The sequence below is a fragment of the Symphodus melops genome (assembly GCF_947650265.1).
Source record: "Symphodus melops genome assembly, chromosome: 16".
In the NCBI taxonomy this organism is placed as follows: domain Eukaryota; kingdom Metazoa; phylum Chordata; class Actinopteri; order Labriformes; family Labridae; genus Symphodus; species Symphodus melops.
Window position 1 is genome coordinate 8,873,833 of NC_136706.1, and position 21,665 is coordinate 8,895,497.

The following is a 21,665-nucleotide window of genomic DNA, read 5'->3' on the forward strand; positions in this document are numbered from 1 at the left end:
ATTCCAGCCAGGATGAGTGCTTTTCTTATCCACTTATGTAAAGACGATCTGAAGGCATGTATTGCAGACTTACATAAAGGACTAGTACACTTCAGTGATTCAACAGCATTGCACATGGGGATTTGGCCTTGGGGTTTTCCATCAGGTTATAACCATGTATTGACTTGATGCACGTGGCTGAAAGCAAGCCAATGAGAGCTTGGCAGCAGAACGCAGGGAAGTAGTAGTAATTCGATTACCTTACTGTCTGTGGACAGTCAGTGGTCATTTACTAAATAGGTTATGTGTTTATGAATGTGAAATAAATCTATGTATTTATTCAACAACATTTCAAAGTGCATAAATGGAGGATGCACTGCACATTGAAGATGAAATATAGTACTGTGATTGCCACATTAAGACATTGATTTCATGTCATGTTTAGTCATACACTGACAAAGCTCGGAATGCCTTGACCACTAAAATAGTGTGAAGCAGCACTTTGATTTAAAAAAAACAGATGACTGATAGTGACACATTCCTTTTACAACTGAGCGATTAGGGACATGTGTAGACATAACGTTTAAATAAAATAAATTAGAGTATGCCTTTAGTTATGTCTTTAACGTTTCAGGTCAGCCTCCACATCAGAAGAGCATAAACTTGTTTTAAATCTAGAGATAAACTGTGAAGTTTCCAGAAATACGCTATATTACATATTCTTATCTATATATGGTTTGGCCAATAATATTTTGCTTTATCACAAACAAAGCCTATCACAAACATTTCCTTATTGACATGTACATGACATGTTTTCCAACAAATACTTATTTAACAGAAATGTTGCAATGGAAGCATAAAGGTATAACCTAAACAATTTATGTTATTCTGTTCAATAAGAAAATAATGGCCTGGTGGTAGTGCAAAACCAAAGAAAATTGTTTTGAGACTGAATGGAGACCTTCTCAATTTAAGTCCTATCATGTTGTTGCTTATACAAGTTATTGTGAGCTATAAAGTGTTGACCAAACAAGCCAGGACTGTGAAAGAAATAAGTCAATTGACTATCAACATTGTTTTTTTTGTTTAATCTGTTTTTAATTAAACATTCGATGTTCAGATTTTCTTTGTCTTTGCCTTTAGTTGGCTCAATAAAAAAAACCTCAGCCTCAGGCTTGATGCAACGTTGAGGTAAACATGTAAAGACAATGAGTAACACATTTTTTAAAGTATGAACCTGCCTACTTGAAGGGCAGGGTTAACTGTATAGTATCCTGAGGCCACAAATTGCAGAGCGGCTTTAAATCCAGACTGTGAGCAGCATGTACTTTCTTTGCTGACCACTAGAGAGTACCAACACTACGCCACCAAACCTTGGTAGTGCTCAATCCCACTTCACTGTGATAGAACTGTATTAAGCTAGAATGCTTTAAAATAATATTCAAGATGTATTAAAAAAAGAAAAAAAAGAAAAAAACATGACACACACTTGCAAAAAGGAAAGGCACGTGGAAATAGTTCAGACATATGCTTTCATCGGAAATCTGTTGTAAATATGTGATAAACAAAGCCCAATCAAAAAGAGAGATAGGTCTATGGATCATATAGAGGGAGATAGAGAGAGAATGACAGATAAATGGACTGAAAAAAATGAGGAAATTAAAAAGGAATCTCTGGAATAAGATAGCCTAACATGAGGCAGGCGTATAGACCTTTGTGACTTTAAAAGGTATGAGAGATTAGAACTAAAATATTTGAAAAGGTTGTGTTATAAGCTTATAATGAACACATTCTGTTTCATAAGTGACAAATAAGACAAATAATACATTTTTGTTTGGGGCATAGACAAAAAAAAACATTGACCGTGCTATATGATTGCCATTTGGGGAAACAGTTCTAGCGACAGTAACACCAAGGTAAGCTGTCAAAGCAGAAGTTGAAAGAGTTGTAGACAGCTTTAATGCGCTTTTTGAATATTTGACTGCAGCTAAATCATCTTTGTGAACAACTGGAAGGGTCTGGCAGCAATCAGTTATGGGATTGTCCTTTTTTTTTTGGTTGTCTTATCATTTACCTCAGCAGGGCCATATTGCATTTTGAGCTCTACCTTAAACCTCAAACTACTCCTGACTCAGTGAGTTAAACGGTACTTTTTGTGTATACTTTACTTTACTCACCTGCACTGTCCCAGCCTGTGGCAAGCCCACGCTTGCCGCTGTTGTGCAGCCTTCAGTCACTCTGCTGTGAACCCTCCTACCGGCAGACAGACGGGGCCGGCTTATATGCGGAAGTCTCAGTTCCGCTGAGTTTAGTTCACTTGGAAACTGAGAAGAGACGGACTAAAGTCACGCTTTTCCACTGAACATCAGACCCGGCTTCACGAGGCAAGGTGAGTACAATGCTGTTTATGTGACGCAAAGACGTGAATATTGACACAAAGAAAGCTCCTTTTCCTCGAGGATTTTACTCTCTCCGTTACAAACTTTAAACTGAAAGAACATGCGCGGATTGAAAGATGCGCTGAGTTTATTAAGACTACTAGAAATACTTCCTTACTGCTCCCTGATACAATTCACATGTTTCCTACTGGACTGTGTTGCGTTTGTATGTGTTGTCAAGGATTAAACGTGCACCTAAAAATGTGTGCGAAATAAAGTAAAGTAAGTGAAGTTAGACATGTGTCTTGTGTCACACCCACTGACAAATAAATGAAGGTTCCGTGAGAAAAGAAACAGACGTCCTGGGTACGACTCTACGTAAACACCCGAGTAAACACGAGCTGCACTTTGTCCCATAGCATCTGAAGCTTAATCCTAATTATATGAAAATATATTCAATGATCTGATGCAAAAATAAAACTTTTTTTGATTTATAGTAGGCTTCTGGAAATTGTTTTGTTATAAATATGTAGGTTATATTTTATAAATGTGGCGCATGCTGTAAGAGCAGAAAGTTGACTTAATTAAGGGCAAACGTGTAATTAGCCTATGTACATTAAGTTTCCCATTAAGTAAACTTGGAACAAGTTTTACCACTAATACTGGATAAACTGTTAGACAATTGACTGTCAAACGTAGCCAGTCACCAGTTCACATTGTCTCTTGAAACTTTGTGAAACGTAAAAAAAATGCACTTTATGTTCAGCAGAACTCTGAGACATTTCCTTCCTGATAACCAAAGATTAGAAACATGACTTGACACAGCTGTAGTTTGACACAATGGAAAGGGTCATTGAGGTCAGAGTGGCAACATTACACAACATTAACATGTCTCATTGCCTCATTTACTTTTGAGTGCAGTTTTAAATCAAATGATGTTTCTCATTCAACCATGTCTACTGTAGGAAGGGACTTCAGTTCTTGAATCAAAACTCCCCCAAAAGTGTCTTATTAATCCTGAAACAGATAGCACTTGATTTAAGTGCATCGTCTGTCTCTCAATACTGTCAAGGGCTTTTATGTTACATGACGTATAAAAGAGTGAGATCATAACTGAGCCTGCAGGTCTCCTTTGTGCAGTGTTGAAAGGATTGTGTTTTTTTAATCTTCTCTATGTGTTGAAATATTTAACCTGAAAGATACGGCCCCTTGTGGGAAATAACCGGAGTCAATGCTTCGAGAAGTTTTGATGTGGGTGCTGCTGATAAAATGCTTTTGTAGAGCTCAACGGTTTCCTCTCTTGTTTGGGAACATTAAAGGTGTGTCTCCTCACGCCTGTGCATGATATCATTAGAGATTGCACAACAAGCAGGGACATGACATGAGCCCTGGCTTTTTTTTCTCTCTCCATATTAGGAAGAGAAACGCTGATATGAGGGACAAGGGTGTGTCTTTTTTTTAATTTTAAATAAATGTTTGACCTTATACTGTGATGATGTCCCAGAAGGCTTTGAAATCCAACCCTTAGAGAGTCTCTTGTGAACAAGTGACATAGTTGTTTCAGAGCTATCCAGTGTTTTCCTCAAGGGCTGTCCTTTGACAATGGCAGAGTGTCCTCAAGCCACGACCCTTATCTTGCACAAAACTTGAAGTATTTGTGTCTTGTGTCACCCCCAGAAGATGAATTGTTTGTCAGCTCTCTCAGTTCAGATGTGTAGACTCAAGTGTAATAGCAAACATACCTTGCAGCAGTATTTACGAGTTCTTTATTGTTGCTTGGACTTTAGCCCATTTTCCTTTGTTTGTTTCAATGCAACTGCTACAACTACACTGACAAAACAAGACTTATTCCTGCACCAGTATCAGAAATAACTGCAGGCTTATGGTGCGTTCCATTTCGTCTCAATGTGACTTGAGAGGGGCCTCCTGGTGACATATCAGACCAGAAACTCCTTATTTCTGACTTCAGAAATCAAATGGAACACATCATTTATTACCACAACTTGTCTCAGGGTGTATGTCAGCCAGCTGACCCAAACGATAGGCCTACCATCATGTATCAGACCCTCCCCCCCAAAAAAGTAAATGAAAAGGCCTGTGACAATAGCAAATGTCTGTATGTCTGCATCAAATGCAAAACTGTATCTTTCGCCACGGCTAGACAAAAAAAAAAAAAGAACCACAATAAAGATGTTTAATTTAGGACACATTTCTCAGGGTTTTGTTTGTGTCTCCAGTTTAAAGAGCATCATTGATATCATTCATATAACAAATGCAGCTGTGAAGAAATAGTAATACAGACAGTTTTTTTTACTGCACTGGTAATCAGATCGTACTTGGTTAAATCAACAGCTAGTGGACAAAATGGAATCAGGACATCTTACGGTGTCTTGGCTCACCTCAATCTTACAGGAAGTCACCTTGAAGAAGGAGACAGCTGCCTTCATTGCTGTCTTATTATAGACCTGCATATTCTACATGCGTGTGTGTATTTGTGTTTCGGTCCATAGATTGATTGCTAAAGCGTGTGCTCTCCAGGTGTTCACCTCCTCCTTATCACTTTCACATGTGTTGTCATTTCTTCACCTCACACCCGTTTTGTGGCTCCTCTACCGACTCTTTAAAGGGGCCTGTTCCCCTCCAGGCGAGATGGTTAAACAGTGAGTGAGCAGGCCAGCCCTCTAATTTGATGTGTTTTCCACAACTGACCAGGTGATGGGTTGGAGCAGGTGGTGCTGCGTCCCTTAGGGAAGTTGTGACGGCAGCAGGACTTACAACCTCAAAATGACATGTCTCTGGGAAGACAAGGCATTATTATTCATGAATTACTCATCAGCGACGTACAGCATGTCCCCTCTGTGCTGCCCAAGTGTGTGCATATTTCTTTGCTTCCCCTATGCACCTACTTTTTTTTTACTTTATCTGCTGACTTCATTGACTTTTCAGGAGCCAAATAAACCTTACAGTAGCCCAGTAGTTCAAAACTCATTCTGTAAATGTATCCCTTCCCATTTGCTCCAAACACCAGACTCACAATCAAACACATCACACCTGAATTATCAGTCTTATCCTTCCACGTGTTTCCAGTTCCTCTCTAAGGTAGATCCTGATAACATTAAACATCCGTCTGATAAAAGTTTTTCCAACAATATCTTCGATGTTTCCCCCTTTTTCTGTAAATTTGCAATGTACTGTACATGACATACAGTGTTGCAAAGTGGTCAGTGTCGTGTTTTCATGTCAACACACTCCCTTCCTGTAGGGCAGGGCAAAGGTGACATGTTTCCTCATAATCTGTTTCATTTCTTGGGCTCCCAGGCAAAAAGATCCACTTCAGCCCTTAAGCCAAATACTCATACCAGACTCTAAAAAGAAAGGCACATTCTGCCTGGTATGGTATACCAATTTCCCAAACCAACCTGATAAATTCAATAATGCACTTAAAACTTTACATCTGACTGCACTTAACCCCAGACTCATTTCTAATAACAAGCCTGCAGCTTCAATTTTTCAGAGGAAAGGGAATGTATGACAGACGGGGTTTAAACCAGTGAAACTCAATAGGGCATGAAATATTTCACCGCACCAAATAGTTTTTGCTAAGTGCTTGGAAGACTTTGAGAACTAGGACAGACGATGCCTATGTTTTTCAAAGGCTAATTTTCTTGCATCTGGTTTGTTCATTTATTCCTGTGTGTTATAAAACCATTATGATTGTAGTTTTCATTCCTATGGGAAAAGCTTCAAAGAGGTTTTTTTTTTTTTTTTTTTGTGAGGCACAATATGTCTATAATATCATTTTTACAAGAATATCTAGTGTGTCTGTCTGGACACCACTGTCATAACAAAACATTCACACACTGTGGGTTCAGTGAAAGGACGCAGTGACGACAGGTCCAAAGTGCAGGTTCAGAAATCGCTGATGTGAGATTTATCTAAGGTAAACAAATGATTTTTAGTGCTTTACTGGGGCATTTTTTCAAACTGGATTTCTGATTCACTGGAGATGTGCAAAAACAAATCCCATGTAGGTTGATGCTTTTACCTAAAACCCTATTAACAGGATAGTTAACCTTCTTGAGGAATTTTATGATCTCTGACTTTCTGTTGTGTAACAAATGCTGCAACGCACACCTTGTTTTAAGTCAGCTCTTCAAAGTTTGGTATCGTTTTCATCTAGACTCAACAGAGGAGTGCTTGTGTTTGTGTTTGGAAGGGTCAAACCTTCCCTTCCTTGAGAATTGTGAACTTTTCTTAACGTTGTGGCTGCATACTTGTTGCAAATTACAGGAAACAGACAGTTTGTTTATTTCCTCTTTTTCCTGTTATTCTCTTCATCTGATTTTTTTCTCTCTCTCTTGTGTCTTTAATATCAACGTTTGATCATACACCCATGTCGTTTCAGGCACAATCCCTTTTTAAAATGTTCTTTCTTGTGTGCTTAGGTGAATCATGAGCAGCAGCTACAGCGTCACACTGGCTGGCCCCGCCCCCTGGGGCTTCAGACTGCAGGGAGGGAAGGACTTCTGTCTGCCCCTCACCATCTCACGGGTGAGTTGAACACACACAAACAACACTTTGTACCCTTTGCTCCATGACAGTCACCTCTGAGGAATGCCGTTCATGTTCACTATGCCATTCGCCTCGTCAGTGATGAAAGCGCGTGTGCCGTTCATCTTGCGTGTCACTCTTATTGCTGGATTTAGACACCTCGTGTATAAGTTCACGGCCTCTGTCACTCGGCCCCCTCGAGTGGTCTTGACCTCCCTCCTGTCAAGGCTATGAATATTGTCAAAATAATGTTACATAACTGATCTGTAGCCAAAATATACATCAGATTAAACAAAAAAAAAGTCTGTTGAATTTCTCTTTCAGGCCTTTCAAGACGTGTTTGGAGGATTAGTCTGATGCTGTTAACGGCTGCTGTCGTTGTGGTCGTTCAGATGAGGGATAGTGCTAAGTATCCTGGCCTTTCCTCTTAGCGTTAGACATGATGTGAGGCACAGGAGACTTTTAAATACTGGATCTGCAGGGGAACTGTCGGAAACTGTCCTTAAACTATCCATCTGGTTGAAACTTTAGAAAGCCAGAGGGATCTGTTATAGCTATTTGTGACTTCAGGCCACACCAACTAAAACTTGAATTTCGCTCTGGCTAACCAGGTTCTGTTGAGCCCTTAGACGTGAGAGAAACTGGCAAAGAAAAACAAGCCTGTTTATAAGACAGACCCAGCCTCAGCCTAAACATAGTTCCACTGTTTAATGTTTGTTTATGGTGTTAGGCCCTCCTGTGCTGAACACTGTGATTGCTGCACAATAAAAAATAAGACTACAGTGCAGCTTACTGTTGGAAGTTGTAGTCTTTTCCAGCTTAAGGTTGCCTGAAGTGTCTTTTACAAAAATGTCTTCTTGTCAAATAGGATTAAAAAAATAGTAAGCTTGTCAACACAGCAGCCAATCTTGCCTTTACACCATTTTTAAAACATAAAATAACTAATAAAAACTAAAATAATTTAAAAAATAAATCAGTATGGTAAGGTCTAATTATTACAACAGACATGTTGTTTGAGAACTGTTTATTTGATTTGTATTTTGATGTTATAGTTTGAACCAAGTCCCATCTGTTAACATAGTGTAGGCGGTACTTATGAGCTATTCTGCATTTAGTCAGTTGTCATTTATAGTCATTGACGTGTTACATATCTACAGAATTCTTTACATGTCAGTGGCACAGTTTTTAAGGGACATTTCAAAGGAGTGTCATCAAGTAATTTTGTTAAGCTCATCGAAAAGATCCATAGAGAACCACTTCTTACACCTCTTCTAATCCTTGTACAAAATGTCAGGAATTATTTTATTTAAATTTTTTAGCCCTCAAAAATGTGATTTTTTTTGGGCCACTAAAAAAGAATGACGATTTAGTGTTTAGGGCCGTGCACAGTTTTGTACAAACTTTTTTTCTTGTCAATCTGGATTAAAAATGGGAAGCTTGTCCTCCACTTGTGAAGGCTGTGCTTTGACAACAACTCTCGCTGTGTTATTCAGTTCCTGTGGCTTCCTGTTATGTAATTGTAATCTCAATGTCACGGCCAAGGTCAGTGGTTCTGTTTATTTGTTGTGGGCAGGATCAGTTACAGGAGTGTGAAAGCATACGTGCAGAGAGGCGTGACTTTTCTCAAGTAGAAATTTGACTGCTCCAAGAATATGAAAGGCCAGAGTAGCTGTCCAGACTATTTTTATGCCTTGCCACTATGATAATAATGGAATGCAGGACATTATGTTGTCATACTGGTATGTAGCTGTCAGTAGACATCTTAACATCATATACAGTATTAATCACAATCCGAAAACAGTTTTTACCTGATTAGACATCAGAGGGAGTTTATGAAAAGAGAACAACTCACCCACTCAAACCACAGAGAAAAGAAAACAGGATCAGCATCAAATTGAGCATTTGTATCCCTTTGACATTTGGTATCTGTATTTAACAAACATCCGCTCAAATATATCTGTATTTTCATCAGCTCAGTGCCATTTTACTTGAACACCTCTTCCCATTTTCCCTCATCACACTATGGCTATGGCACCATGCCCCCTGATGGAATTGCTGACAATTAATACTGCGTTAATTTTGCAATATGGCCATTCGGCTCTAAAAAAAGAAAAAATTGCAGAAAAAATGAAAAGAAGATGTTCATATTTAATTTGAGATTTCATGTCTGACTTTTACAGACAGTAAAGTAAGTTAGAAAGCTGTTAAAGTTAAATAGAATTCTTCAATCCATTTAAGTTCTCATAATGTGCAAAATCCTCTTAAGAATGTTTTGATTACACTAAGAATTGTCCCGAGTCTGTCTACAAACCCCCAAATAATCAGAAAAGTTGAACCTCCGCCTTTTGCCTTCTCCACCTTTCAGAAAATGTGCACTCAAACACAGTGTCTGGAGGTTTGCCGTTCATGATGTCACAAAGGGCAGTAACCCCTCCCCTAGCTGGCTGACAGTCCCAAAGCTGTGCGTTTGTTCTGCCCTCTGAGTCTGCTTTCTCACTCCTATAAATTGGGTGTGGGGAAAGAAAGCCTTTGCCACATTGCCTTCCAGAGAGGCAGATGGTCAGACACAGCTCATTTGCATTTAAAGCTACAGACACAGAAACAGCCTGTTCTGAGAACAGCTGAAATAGAGCAGTTTATATGCAAGCTAAGACACAGAGCGGATTCATAACAAAAACAGCACAGACATCTTTTGGGGAGCTCTGACACTTACTTATAATGGTTGAAAGGAGTATAATATGTGACCTTTCAATGTAAAACTCATTAAATGTGGCAGTCTGAATCATTTCTTTATTTTATTGTAGGTTATGGTGGCGAAGAGTTATGATCCATAAATATTTTGAACATGCACTCTGCGTTGTGTTGAGTCATTTGTGGTCTGGAGCATGCCACAGTACTGCTGAGGCGAGCAACATGACAGCTTTTCATTCCATCCCACTCGTTGGCTGCTTTCAATCCTCTGACATATTTTCATTTTAGCACATGGCCAGGCAATACAACCATAAATGGCCCAACTTCTTGTTATTGTCCTTGCAGTGAGAAAAATGTCCCCTTTCTCAATTCATTCTCTATCCCACTGTCAAATAACTGAGGTACGACCAACGTAATGTAGAGCTGGGCTGTTTAAGTGGAGTACTGTAGAACTAAGAAGTTTGATACATTTGGATACATTTTTTTCTACGAATGAAAAAACACTAAGAACTATCAGTTCACCACCTCTGTACTATCATTTCAAGGCAGGATATTTGCGTCACGATTACATCTCACCTGTAAAGTGCAACGCATGGAGTCAGAATAATGTGGCGATGCTGTTTCACCCCTGATCTGCCATCACAGTGGCGATGTGTTACTCCTGTGTGTCTTCGATGAGGAGCTTTTGCCGTTAGTTCACACGTGACGCCTCTCTCATTTCTATTACGTCCAAATGAAATCACACACGGTTACACCAATATTCTGCAAAGACGTAATGACGTTGATAGTTTTTTTTCCAGAAATGTTTCTGAACTGCAACTTGTAATGCACTAAAGAGAACAATGTATGAGGAAACATAAGCTAAAAACTAGATTATTGAACTGAATGTTTTATACTATAAACCTATAGAAGGCTCTTTTGAGACAACAATGATAAATCGACTGTACTAGCAGCAAAAAAAAATGCGTCCGTTGCTTTCACTTCAAGCCTTTTTCAGTTTTTTTGTACCTGGATGGATGCAATTAGAATGAAATAATGATGTAATGACTCTACTTATGCTTCCCATATGTAACTGATCCTAAGATTACATACTGCACAGTACAGTGTATGAGGCTGCTTGCTTTGAATACAACCCAGCCTGTTATCCCATCGCTTTTTGTGTGTGGATATAACTTACTTTGGCTTCGTAATAACACGGAATGAAAGTCAGAGATGGAGTCCATACCATAAGTCATATGAGATTGTGTAATATTGAGTCGGGGGTCAAAATAACCCTAACCCCCTAACCCTAACCCAAAATACATAACCAGTTGCTGTATAATTACAGGGTTAGACATGATATATGTGTTTATTGGATGAACATGACGAACTACAATGATCTGTCTTTAACTTAACCTGTGTGTTTGTGTTTTCAACATGACAAAGCTTTAAACAATGCAGCTGCATCGTTAACATGAGACCACCCAATACTTGTATGACATATGAAGGAAGGACCGTATGTACATAATGTGAGGGGGTGGGTGTCTGTGTTCCTGTTCCCCCAGACTCCTTCCATCCTAATCGTCTGTGGTTATTCCCGCTCCTTTTTAGGAATTACATGACGAGCTTCAACAAGGGGAAAGACTCTGAGTAAAGTTTTTCTTTTGTGTTGCTAATGAAACGATGGGAACAATCTATTCAACGACAAAACATAATCCAAACATAATTCAGGAGTAAAGAAATTCTGCACAGTAAATTGAGATGAACAGTTTGGTCATGCATTTTTGCTGGGAATCTGAAGGGTTGTTATATATTAAGTAATATGAAAGGTTAACTACCGCCCCTTTAAATGTCTGGTTGGTCACTTGGGGATCAATTCCCCCTTCTTTTCCCATTGACCCCTCTTACTCCCCCCCTCGTTTCTCTGGCGTCCTTTTGGTTGTTGTTTTAGTTGCGCGTGATGCTCTGCGAGAACATCGTGCGTACTAATTTTAGCTCTGTGGTTGCAGTTGGCTCTGAGCTTCAGGATTTGTTCTACTTCAAGCGGCTCCATTATGTGTTAATATGGTGAAACTTCCTTCAGTCTTCAAGAAAGAAATGTGATGATGAGTCGTATCTAGGCAACCCACATCAACATTAAGAGTGAGAGGCATTCATTGTGCATAGGTTTTAAGAGAATATGGGCAAGCTGAACAAGACAGCCCTTTGTCATATCTAATAATAAAGTACACGTTTCCTACAGTTATTCTGTTTCATGTATTTCCTTTTGAATTAAATCAGTCCTTCTCTTGGTAACAAGTAACAACAATTACAGTACATGAATGCTACGATTAATTGGTGCTCGCTAACATCATTAACTCTGTTAAAGCAGCTGACCAAAACAGAAGGTGAAACGGCGTCAGTAGATTTTGATGACACATTTTATGATTTTCATTTGGTTGAACCATCATTTACTTTGCTCTTTCAACTGGTTTTAAACATATAGAGCATCTCATTAGTTTTTTTTTTTTGAAAGTGTTGTGATGCTTTCAATTGATCACGTCCTAAATTTGAAAGGCTGACCAAAAGGTTGACTCTGTCTCTCTGAACGCTAGTTTAAAGTGTGCTTTCAAGCTACATTTTTCAGCTGCTGTATTGTGAGGAGTACTTATGAAAAGGATAAGCATTGATTTTTATTCATGAATGCCAAACAGAGATAATGCATCTACTCTATGTACACAAGACCAGTGGTTCTCAATATGTCTAGCCTCAGGACCCCAACTCCTAACAATGTGAAAAATGGTGACCCAAATTCCTGATAATTTTGAACCAATCAGATTTATTTTATTGAAAAAGTGTTTGGACCTCATTTGGTACAAAACATGTGACAGAAGCAAGAAAGTGAAGCACATTTTTCCAGGCACACATTTGCGACCCATTGAAAATGACTCCATGGTCCCACCTCTGGGACCCACCAGTAGAGAACCACTGCACTAGACCATCACAGATAGGATGTCTCGTTGTATTCATGCCTTATTCTGTAGCTGCAGACCAACTCTTCACATTTTTATAAAAAAAAGGCTCTTTTCAATTATTCACATCAAATGTTCACAGTGAATTGTATGTTTGAGTGTTAAAAGGAGCTGAGAACAGGATGAGATTTTCATGGGAAAACACAACCTCTGCATGGATCAACAAAATCTACACACACTGAGAGTTCATCAAAGGAGCTTTGTGAAAATTTCACATTTCACAGCAGAATTAATTATAATCCTACACCTAAGATAATAGATGATCAGAAAAGAGTAAGGAAGGATACTCAGATTGTTCTGAAGGGAGGAAAGAATCAATGTTGAGTGTCTGCTCTGAAAACATTTTGGAATAGTAAAGAGCAAGAACAGAATTCCTGCCATAATAGTGAAAATCTGTCTTTTGTATTTTTGTCAGTGATTTACACCAAATCCTGAAAGAAGTTTATATCATGGTGAGCCTATTGGATAAAAATTAATCTGTCTTGCTCTGCCTGACTTTGAGCTGTAACTTTTAGTTCAGCTAACGTCCAGAAAAAATAAACTCATGCAGTGAAAAATTCCCGTGGCATTTCAGAAAAAACCTTTGAGACAGACAGTTTGTGGTCTGGGCTACATTGCTGCCAAACAGATTGTGTGTAATTCTTTTATCTGTCTCTTGTCTTAAAATATCTTGGGTATTCATGCAGGGAAAAGTGGAATTTAATATAAACCACGGTAATCCATGCAGTTTTTCACATCTTGATGTGTAAACACTTCACACGACACAGCAGACTTAGTAATCAGCGATCATATGCGGGGCTCTGAAGATGTGTTCAGGTTACATATGAGCTCAGTTAATATCTGTGGAATGTGTTTGATCCCCGTTTGGTCCCCCTGGTGTCTGTCTAGAGTTATATTTGAGACATCTGCTTTAAATCTTCCTGATGCTGTATGGCAGAGCTATAAAGAACAACCAAGCTGTCACTTTTTGATTTACATCAATTGTGCCATTTTTTACACCTTCGACGCAAGCAAAATTCTCTCTCATGATAGGCTAATGTTTGAATGAGATTGAAGTCTAATCAGTCAATCAATCAGTTTTTTTTAATAATATCAAATTACAACAAAAGATTTTGCACAAAAAAATAACTGAAAAAATAACTTTTTTTTTAATATTTCGAGCAACTCAAAATTGATCAACCAATGATCAAGCCTTTACAGACAGAGAGAAACAAAAGCATCAGCAGGAAATACTTTACTGTTGAAAATATTCCTATTGAAAAACAAACAGAAGGAAACAAAAAGCCATGAAACTAGACTTAAACAAAAAAAAACATTGATTCGCAATTTTAATGTCTGTTTTTTAAAAAAAATATTAAAAAAGTTTACAGCCCTGATCTTCAAGCAGTTCTTTCCAGAGTCTTGAGACCCTGATTACTGAATACATACAATAAAACAGCACTGATTTTAGGCAATCCAAACCGTATCTAAAACTAAATGATCCATCCGAGTTTTAAAAAACCCAGCGCACTGGATGAATGAATGTCTGATGAAAGTGGAATCCAGCCGTTGACCTTGACTCAACCATGCACCATGGCTTCAAACCTTTTCATATCATCTGCGTCATCAGTGACGGTCAGCCCCGGTTTGTTTCTGACCTGACAAGCGTTCAGTATTCAGTGCAGTGTTGGTACCCCTTTGTGTTGTTTTGTTTGCGTTGTCATGGAGATTTGACTAAGAGCTTGTATGTAGGTCTGCTTGGAATCTCGTGCTTTCCAGCAACCTGATTGATGTAGAAAGAGACTGGGGTTAAACCATGACAACCGCGGGTCTACCTCCACTCAAGTGGCCTTAATTGTGATGTTTGGCTCGAAGAGAAAGACCCTCCGCTATTTTGTCCCCTCCCAGAAGCTGTAGGGTGCATCACTGTTCTTCTCTCCTGCTCTTCACTATTTAAGACGTTTTTATGTTGCAGGTGGACAAGAGCAGGCTGCTCCTCACTAAAGTCTGTACTCAATGGCTTCTTAAGAGGAGGTTCTTCGGGGTAAAGCATTTCTTTTTTGACGAGCTTTACAGGTGGAATAAATGGAAGAACCACAGTTACTGCTGCCTGTAAGGAAAACCTCATATTGTGTGATGAGCTTCAAACTTCACAGGCACATTTTTAAGACATCAGTCAGATTTTTCGCCACATTTAATTCATTACATTAAAACTAACAAACGAAACCCCAGTCTCGTAAAACTCCAACTGTTACCAATAAAGTTTGTCAGCAAGTTATTCAACTTCATAATTGCACAGAAAGAGGAAGTCAATCTGCCTTAGCGCTGTGTGGGATGACATCATGTTAGGCCCAAGCCTTTTCCATATAAGGTCCTCTGTCTTCGCCTCTGCCCTACACAGACATGACACACATCTCACAGGCCCTCAGTCCTCACCACGAGATGCTTCCTGTAACATGACTTGTGAAAATACCACAGCATTTTTCCTTACTCCATAATAATTTCACTGATGGCAGGAAGCTACACAGCAACATGGAAGATGATTTAACATCCAATGAGCACTTAATTATGTCTCTCAAATATGTCTGGTTTCAGAGAATAGTCTAAAAATAAGTGTTCGGTGTGTTTTGAAGAATAACAGATTTGCGAAAAATGCAAAAGGTCGATGTAGTAACTATAAATCAGTGGTTTATAAAATACAGCAGCAATCTGTTACTGATTATTGTCACTGTATTGTGAGTTTTGGCAGCAGCTTACGAGCTCAGGGGAGTCCGTGTATGATAGAAATCTAGATATATCAACAGCTTAGCTAAACTGTTTCCTCTCCAAACTAAATCTTGTTCCATGTTTTCTCCAATAGTGGTTCCTATTGAACCTTTTATTTTACTTTTCATTTATAACCACATCTTTTGATATGGTCGTGACTCTTGACTCAGGAAGCCTCTTACCACCCGACCGATATCGGATTTCTTTTTGGTTGGTATACCAATATCAATAAGACAGCAGATATCTATCTTACTTCTATGTTCCATCTGTAGAGTTAGATAAAAAAAAAACATATAATGATAATGCTTGTTGTAATCAATAAAGCGCCCTATGCTGGTGACGGTAATACAATGAAACTCAAATGAAATGCTTTTTGACATGGTGAATACATCGAGTAATATCTGTGCATATCTGCGATAATTTTAGCCGATAGGTGATATTATCGATTGGATGATTAATCGGTCAGGCTCAGCTCTTAACCTGAATGAACCTGTTTCTTGTGTGGGAACATGTCTCTAAAGAGATGGATTGTGAACAGATGGAAGCTGTGCAGAGTTTGCTTCTCTTCTGCTCCAGTTTTATAGATTCTCTTTTATTGTCAAGTCTTGTACAAAATCCCCTTGAGTGTCTCCAAATTGTTGTACAATGTGTTCTGCACAAAGACATTTGCGCCAGGAATAAACTAACTGTAAATCTTTGAATCTTTTGTGTACTATGGGATTTACCAGTCGCTCTCAGGTCAGGGGGCCAAGTCTTGGACAATAAACTTTATTACAAATTCAATTGTAGCAGCAGAAGCATTTACTAGTCATTACCAGTAACTGCAGCAGTGTGCAGAAGAGCACAGCAGTAACACCATTATGTGGCGGGAATCCCATTCATGTAATCACAGTTGGAAAGACACTTCATTCATTTGGACCTGTCCTTCTTGTCCGCCAAAAAGAACGTCGTCTTGAAAGTATCTAACTCTTTGAATTTAACCTTTTTCCGCCTTTCAGTCTGATTCGTTTTTTGACTAAGGAATATAAAATAAAAAACAATTTTGTTCCAAAGTGCACAAAAGATTTGGTTGAGAATACATTGCCTTAACGTCCTGCTCTCTTGAGAAAGCAATAGTAGCTCGGCCAAAGTTTCAGCTCATTATTTATCTGCTTTCGGTCACAAGTGCGTCCAACCTCTCTTGATTTATATTTGTAGACTGCGCATGCCAGGGATTCTTACTTTGACATCTATTTGTTTTGTATCCATGTGAGAAAGACCGTGTTTGACTGGTGGACGATTTGGATTTATAAAATGCTCACTGTTCACCTCAGACTGAAGCATTGCTGACCACATACAAAAACACATATTCTAACCAAAGCCTTCTCCTCTTTAAGTTTTACAGATTGCATGTGTTAGGAACTACCATATATAGGGGTTTAAAGTATTGTCTTTTCTCACATCCCTACAAGGAGTGATCTCTTCTCACTCTCTCTCTTTTCCACTCTAACACACAAACACACAGGCACACTGAGACAGAGACACAGGGAGATTAAGAGAGAGGAATCTGTCCTAGGGACGTGGTCATTCAGCAATCTTTTGGCACTTCTTAGCTGCCATTAACCTCTAAAGAGTACAACAAAGACAGCAGATGTCAGTGCGCTCTGAAGAGTGCTTACACACTGTTTACTGGCCTCTACATCCAGGGATAATGAGTAATTTTATTGAAAGTGAATGAGTCAGGACAGACGTGCTAAAAGCTGACAGGTGTGAGTGTATGAGTCTGTGTTGGACACTGAGTATGCAAGTGAGTCAATGCAGGCTGTGTTCATGCCTGTCCTTTGTGACTAACACTTAGCATGTGGCTGCCCTAAAGGTTTCCAAGACATTGGTATGCATACATCAGCCTCGGCTATACATTCTGCACTTCCCGCTACTGATCTATGTGATAATGACACAAGGAAAACACCGCTCCTGGTCAGCATGTGTCAGCGGTCACTGCCACCAACACTGACACTTCCTCATTCTTTCACTCTCCCCCGGCACACTTTTCATATCCTTATTTCTCCTTTTCAACAGTCTTAAAGTTATTGTTTCGAATCAGAGCGGGTTTATATAAATTACTATACTCCAGTGTTGGAACAGAACTTGACTTTAAAGGAAAAATCAAGTTGATTCCCTTTATCATTATTGTATTTTTTAAAAAAGATTTACAGCGGTAATAGTTGCTTGTATCCTTTTTTTTTTTTTTTTTTTGGGGGGGGGGGGGGGGGGGGTCGTAGAAAAATTTGTTAGATTTCTATTCTTTCATGTCGAAGCATGTCAGGGTTTTTTTTTTTTTGACACAGTCAATAACTTTCCTCACATAATGCTTCACACCCTTTTCATTAAACTTCTCATTCTTTCAACACGTTCATTCACCTTACCTGAGCTGCGTCATTACGTTGATGTATGAGCCTCTACTTTTTTAGTGTGTAATGCTTTAGGCAATATGAGTTGTGTTCCCTCACATTGCTGAAAGATGAAATATGACATAAAAATATGACACATGACATATTACATGACAGCCAGTATAAAATAAGTAAACAGAGTTTGATACCTTCCCATGATTGCATTCAGCATGGCTGAACATGTTGGAGGTGCTTTAAGAGTGCGCTGAGTGATGAATGAGCTGTGCACAGCCTTGTGTAATCGCTGGTCGATTGCCACACCTGGTGGAGAGTCATCCCATTGTCACGGTTTTATTACGTTACTTTTTGAGTGTTAAATGTGTCAGCGGATGATCTGAAAACCCACGACCCTGCCTAACCCTTCTCTGTGTTGGAATAATAGTAGTAGAGCTTTGAGGTTTAAGCCCTTGATACCATACTTGGCTTTGACACTGTTATTATTTAATGGGTTCCACCTCTGAAAATGGATCTGTTTTTTTCATTTTCCATATTAAAAGTAAAATGCTTTTCATTTGCTTTGGAAAATATACATGCCAAATAAAAGCCCAAAAAATTACATCTTGAGTTTATAGAGTGTTAAGAAGCTTTGTTACATGGCTAGTACTCTAAAAAAAGCTATTTTTGTGACGGCCAAAATATACCTTCTATGGGTAGTGAGGCTGGGTTGAGGCCAAGCCAAAGGCCAAAGCGCTTTAAAATAAGCATTTACAATTACAGATATACAGAGAAAAGAAAACAATTCCTACAATGGCTTCAACTCTCTGAATATAATTCAAGGACCCAGAAAAGCATTCGCTATGGCCTCTTTTTAAAATCTGGGAGAGGTTGATGTACTTGATATGTTTAACAAGGAAGAATTGCCAGGGGATTTTAATTTTTAGAATATAGTTGTGCGAAGCAAAACGGCAAAAACCAACACATCCTGATGCTGCTCGTCTTGTTATAAAATGTGTAAATAATGCAACATACTTATTACATATGTGAGTTACTTCGTTGTACTAGTTGAAACAAGAACCTTTTATCTGTGTGTATTTCTGTCTGTTATAGATGCATCTATTTTTTAAAAGGACATATTATTTTGGTGGTTTTACAGTCCTGTCTTATGGGTGTTGTGAAGTTGTGAAGCGAGAAAAAAAATGCCTATCTTATCTGACAACTGTTACGTAAGACGGGAAACGGAAAGGAGAACACAATGCTTTGTGATTACAAGAAGTCAATCAACAAATGATACATCTCAGCATTTTTTTAACCCTTAACTTATGGTTATAAAACTGTAAACACTGTAAGCTGTACGTTCTAGATTTTAACTCATAACAGTCTTAAATTACGTTTTACAAGCAGAATTGATCAACTTGATTTTATATTTGTTGTTTTTTATTTCATTACAGCTCACTGATGGAGGAAAGGCAGCCAAAGCCAAGCTGAGTGTGGGAGACATAATTTTGTCCATTGACGGGATCTCCACAGACAGCATGAATCACCTGGAGGCCCAGAACAAGATAAAGGCCTGCTCAGACCATCTCAGCCTCACTCTGCAGAGGTAACAGTGCAACACATGCACACACACACACACACACACACACACACACACACACACACACACACACACACACACACACACACACACACACACACACACACACACACACACACACACACACACACACACACACACACACACGTATGTATTTTTTCAACATAATATACAGCCCATAAGAAATAACAAACACAAAATAACTTCTTCATCACTTATTGTCAGAGATCTTTTCCATCCTCCTTGGAAAATTCAACATAGAATTGCTGTTCATTTTATTTGATGAGTCAGAAACTAAAACTTGAGCACCTTACGCCAAACTCTGTACATTGTATGTAGAGTGTATAGAAACAAATCTTTGATGCAAGACACAAATAAATGGAGGCGAAGCACGCACACTCTCCAAGCTGTAAAACATGTCGACAGAAAAAATCAAAGCCTGCTTTGCATGTCGTGTCGTTCCACCACCACACCAAAGCAGAATGGAGGCCCTGTGCTTTAATCGTGGGAAAATGGTCCTAAAATAGTCCTGTACTCCAGCTGTATGTAATCTACTGCAGGGGGATGGATGCACTATGAAACATCAAACATTCTCATCACATGTAAACTGTACCTAAAAGACTCCACTAAACAGTAAAGGCTACCTTGCTACAGATGAAACACGATTGGTGTTAAATTCATATCCAGTTTAGTAAATTAATATTCATGGTCAGTTCCATAGTGTTTTTTTTTTTGTCTGTGTGGAGTTTGCATGTTTACGCCATGCGTGTGTGGGTTCTCTCTGAGTACTACAACCCCCTCTCACACTTCAAAGACATGTTTGTTAGGTTACTTGGTGACTCTAATTTGCCCGTAGGTGTGTGGTTGTCTGTCTCCATATGTTAGTCCTGTGATTGACTGGCGACCAGTCCAGGGTGCACCGCGCCTCTCGCTCAGTGTCAGCTGTGATTGGCTTCAGCCCCTGTGACCCCTAATGGGAAAAATGGTATAGATAACGGAAGCATGGTTTGTTATGTTATTGAAAAAGGGAAACAAGATTCTTGAGAAATGTGATACTTATCACTTGAAATACAGTCAAACAAATACAGACAGGCAACTGACAGTCCCTAGCCACACCTACCTTTATACTTTCTCATCCACAGTATCTGCAGTTTATCTCTTTAATGGCATTGTCCTGTTTAAGAAAAAATCTCCTTCCCCCCCCATTTATCTAAACCGATAAATAGTCAGAATCAGTCTCATAAAGATGCATCAGTTTTCATTTCAGTCTGTGCATTACCTGCAAAAAGAACAAAACACAGGAGCGCTCACTTCAAGAATTCTCCCTGTAAGGCAGAGCATTTTTTGTCCATTATTCCATGTCAGAACCAGTTTTTATTGGCCATGTGTTCAGTATGTGTGAAACTATTTATGTATTTATGGGTTTTCATTGCTGTCAATCTACATACATACATAGAAATAGATGTACACTTAAGAGATGGAGGACAACAAGCTCGACGTAGGTAACAAACACATGTAGAGATAAATATGAAACAACAACACAGAGAGAGGAGATTTGATTCATGTGTTTGACGATCACTGATCGAAACTGACTATTTCAGTCATACAAAACATTCCAAGAGTGCCAACACATGATGAATGTGACCTCACATGTGTACCATTATGTCACTTTGTCATAGTTAACATTCTTTGGTCCTTAAATAGACACTTTGTGCTGCATGCTTCAGGTGTGTGAAAATAATGTCAAACTGAGAGGTCACACAACAAGCACTTTTCACACAGCCTATCCTGATATAATCAAGTCTATCCTTAGGTCAAACTGGGTTTAACTCCAAAACACATAAAGTCTTAAAGAGATACAGAGATACTGTTGCACTTTAACCAGAGAGTATAAAATAGTGCTGCTTGTAAAATAACTGTGACGTCATTCAAATAGCTAATGTAAAAAGAAGTATGCTATTCATAGCATTGAAGTTTCACAAACAACAACGCAGCGTTTCCGTACATTGTGAAGGGAGAAATTCAGTCACAGTCATTGAAGCATTTAACGTGTTTCAGTTATTTCACTGTTGCTAAGTGAGGAGAAAACAAGTTCTCATCAGGGAGGAAATGGACAATGAGTTTTCCAAAGTACAGTACTCTCCCCATCCTGTCGCTCCAGTGTACTTTAAATCATGAATGCACTGTCCAGACGAGTCTTAATGAGTGAAGAGCTGTTGTGTGTTCGGTTACAAAGTGAGAAAGCAGGTTTCACTCTCTATGACTGTGGAGAACAACAGGAAAATAAAGTCAAAGCGTTGTGTGGTAGCACACGCTATAGCTAGTGCTAATGTTGTAGTTTGATGAACAGAACAAACTGGTTGCCCTT

General features: G+C 38.9%; 1 protein-coding gene across 1 annotated transcript in view; it reads left to right on the top strand.

Annotated features, from left to right (window-relative positions):
- The first annotated feature begins 2,227 nt into the window (after positions 1-2,227).
- pdlim5b (PDZ and LIM domain 5b) overlaps positions 2,228-21,665 on the top strand; it is a 36,766-nt gene continuing 17,328 nt past the window's right edge. Inside the window, exons 1-3 of the mRNA XM_079365126.1 lie at positions 2,228-2,368; positions 6,803-6,908; positions 19,152-19,303. Coding sequence (XP_079221252.1) covers positions 6,810-6,908; positions 19,152-19,303 — 251 coding nt within the window. The 5' untranslated portion in view covers positions 2,228-2,368; positions 6,803-6,809. The remainder of the gene's footprint in view (positions 2,369-6,802; positions 6,909-19,151; positions 19,304-21,665) is intronic.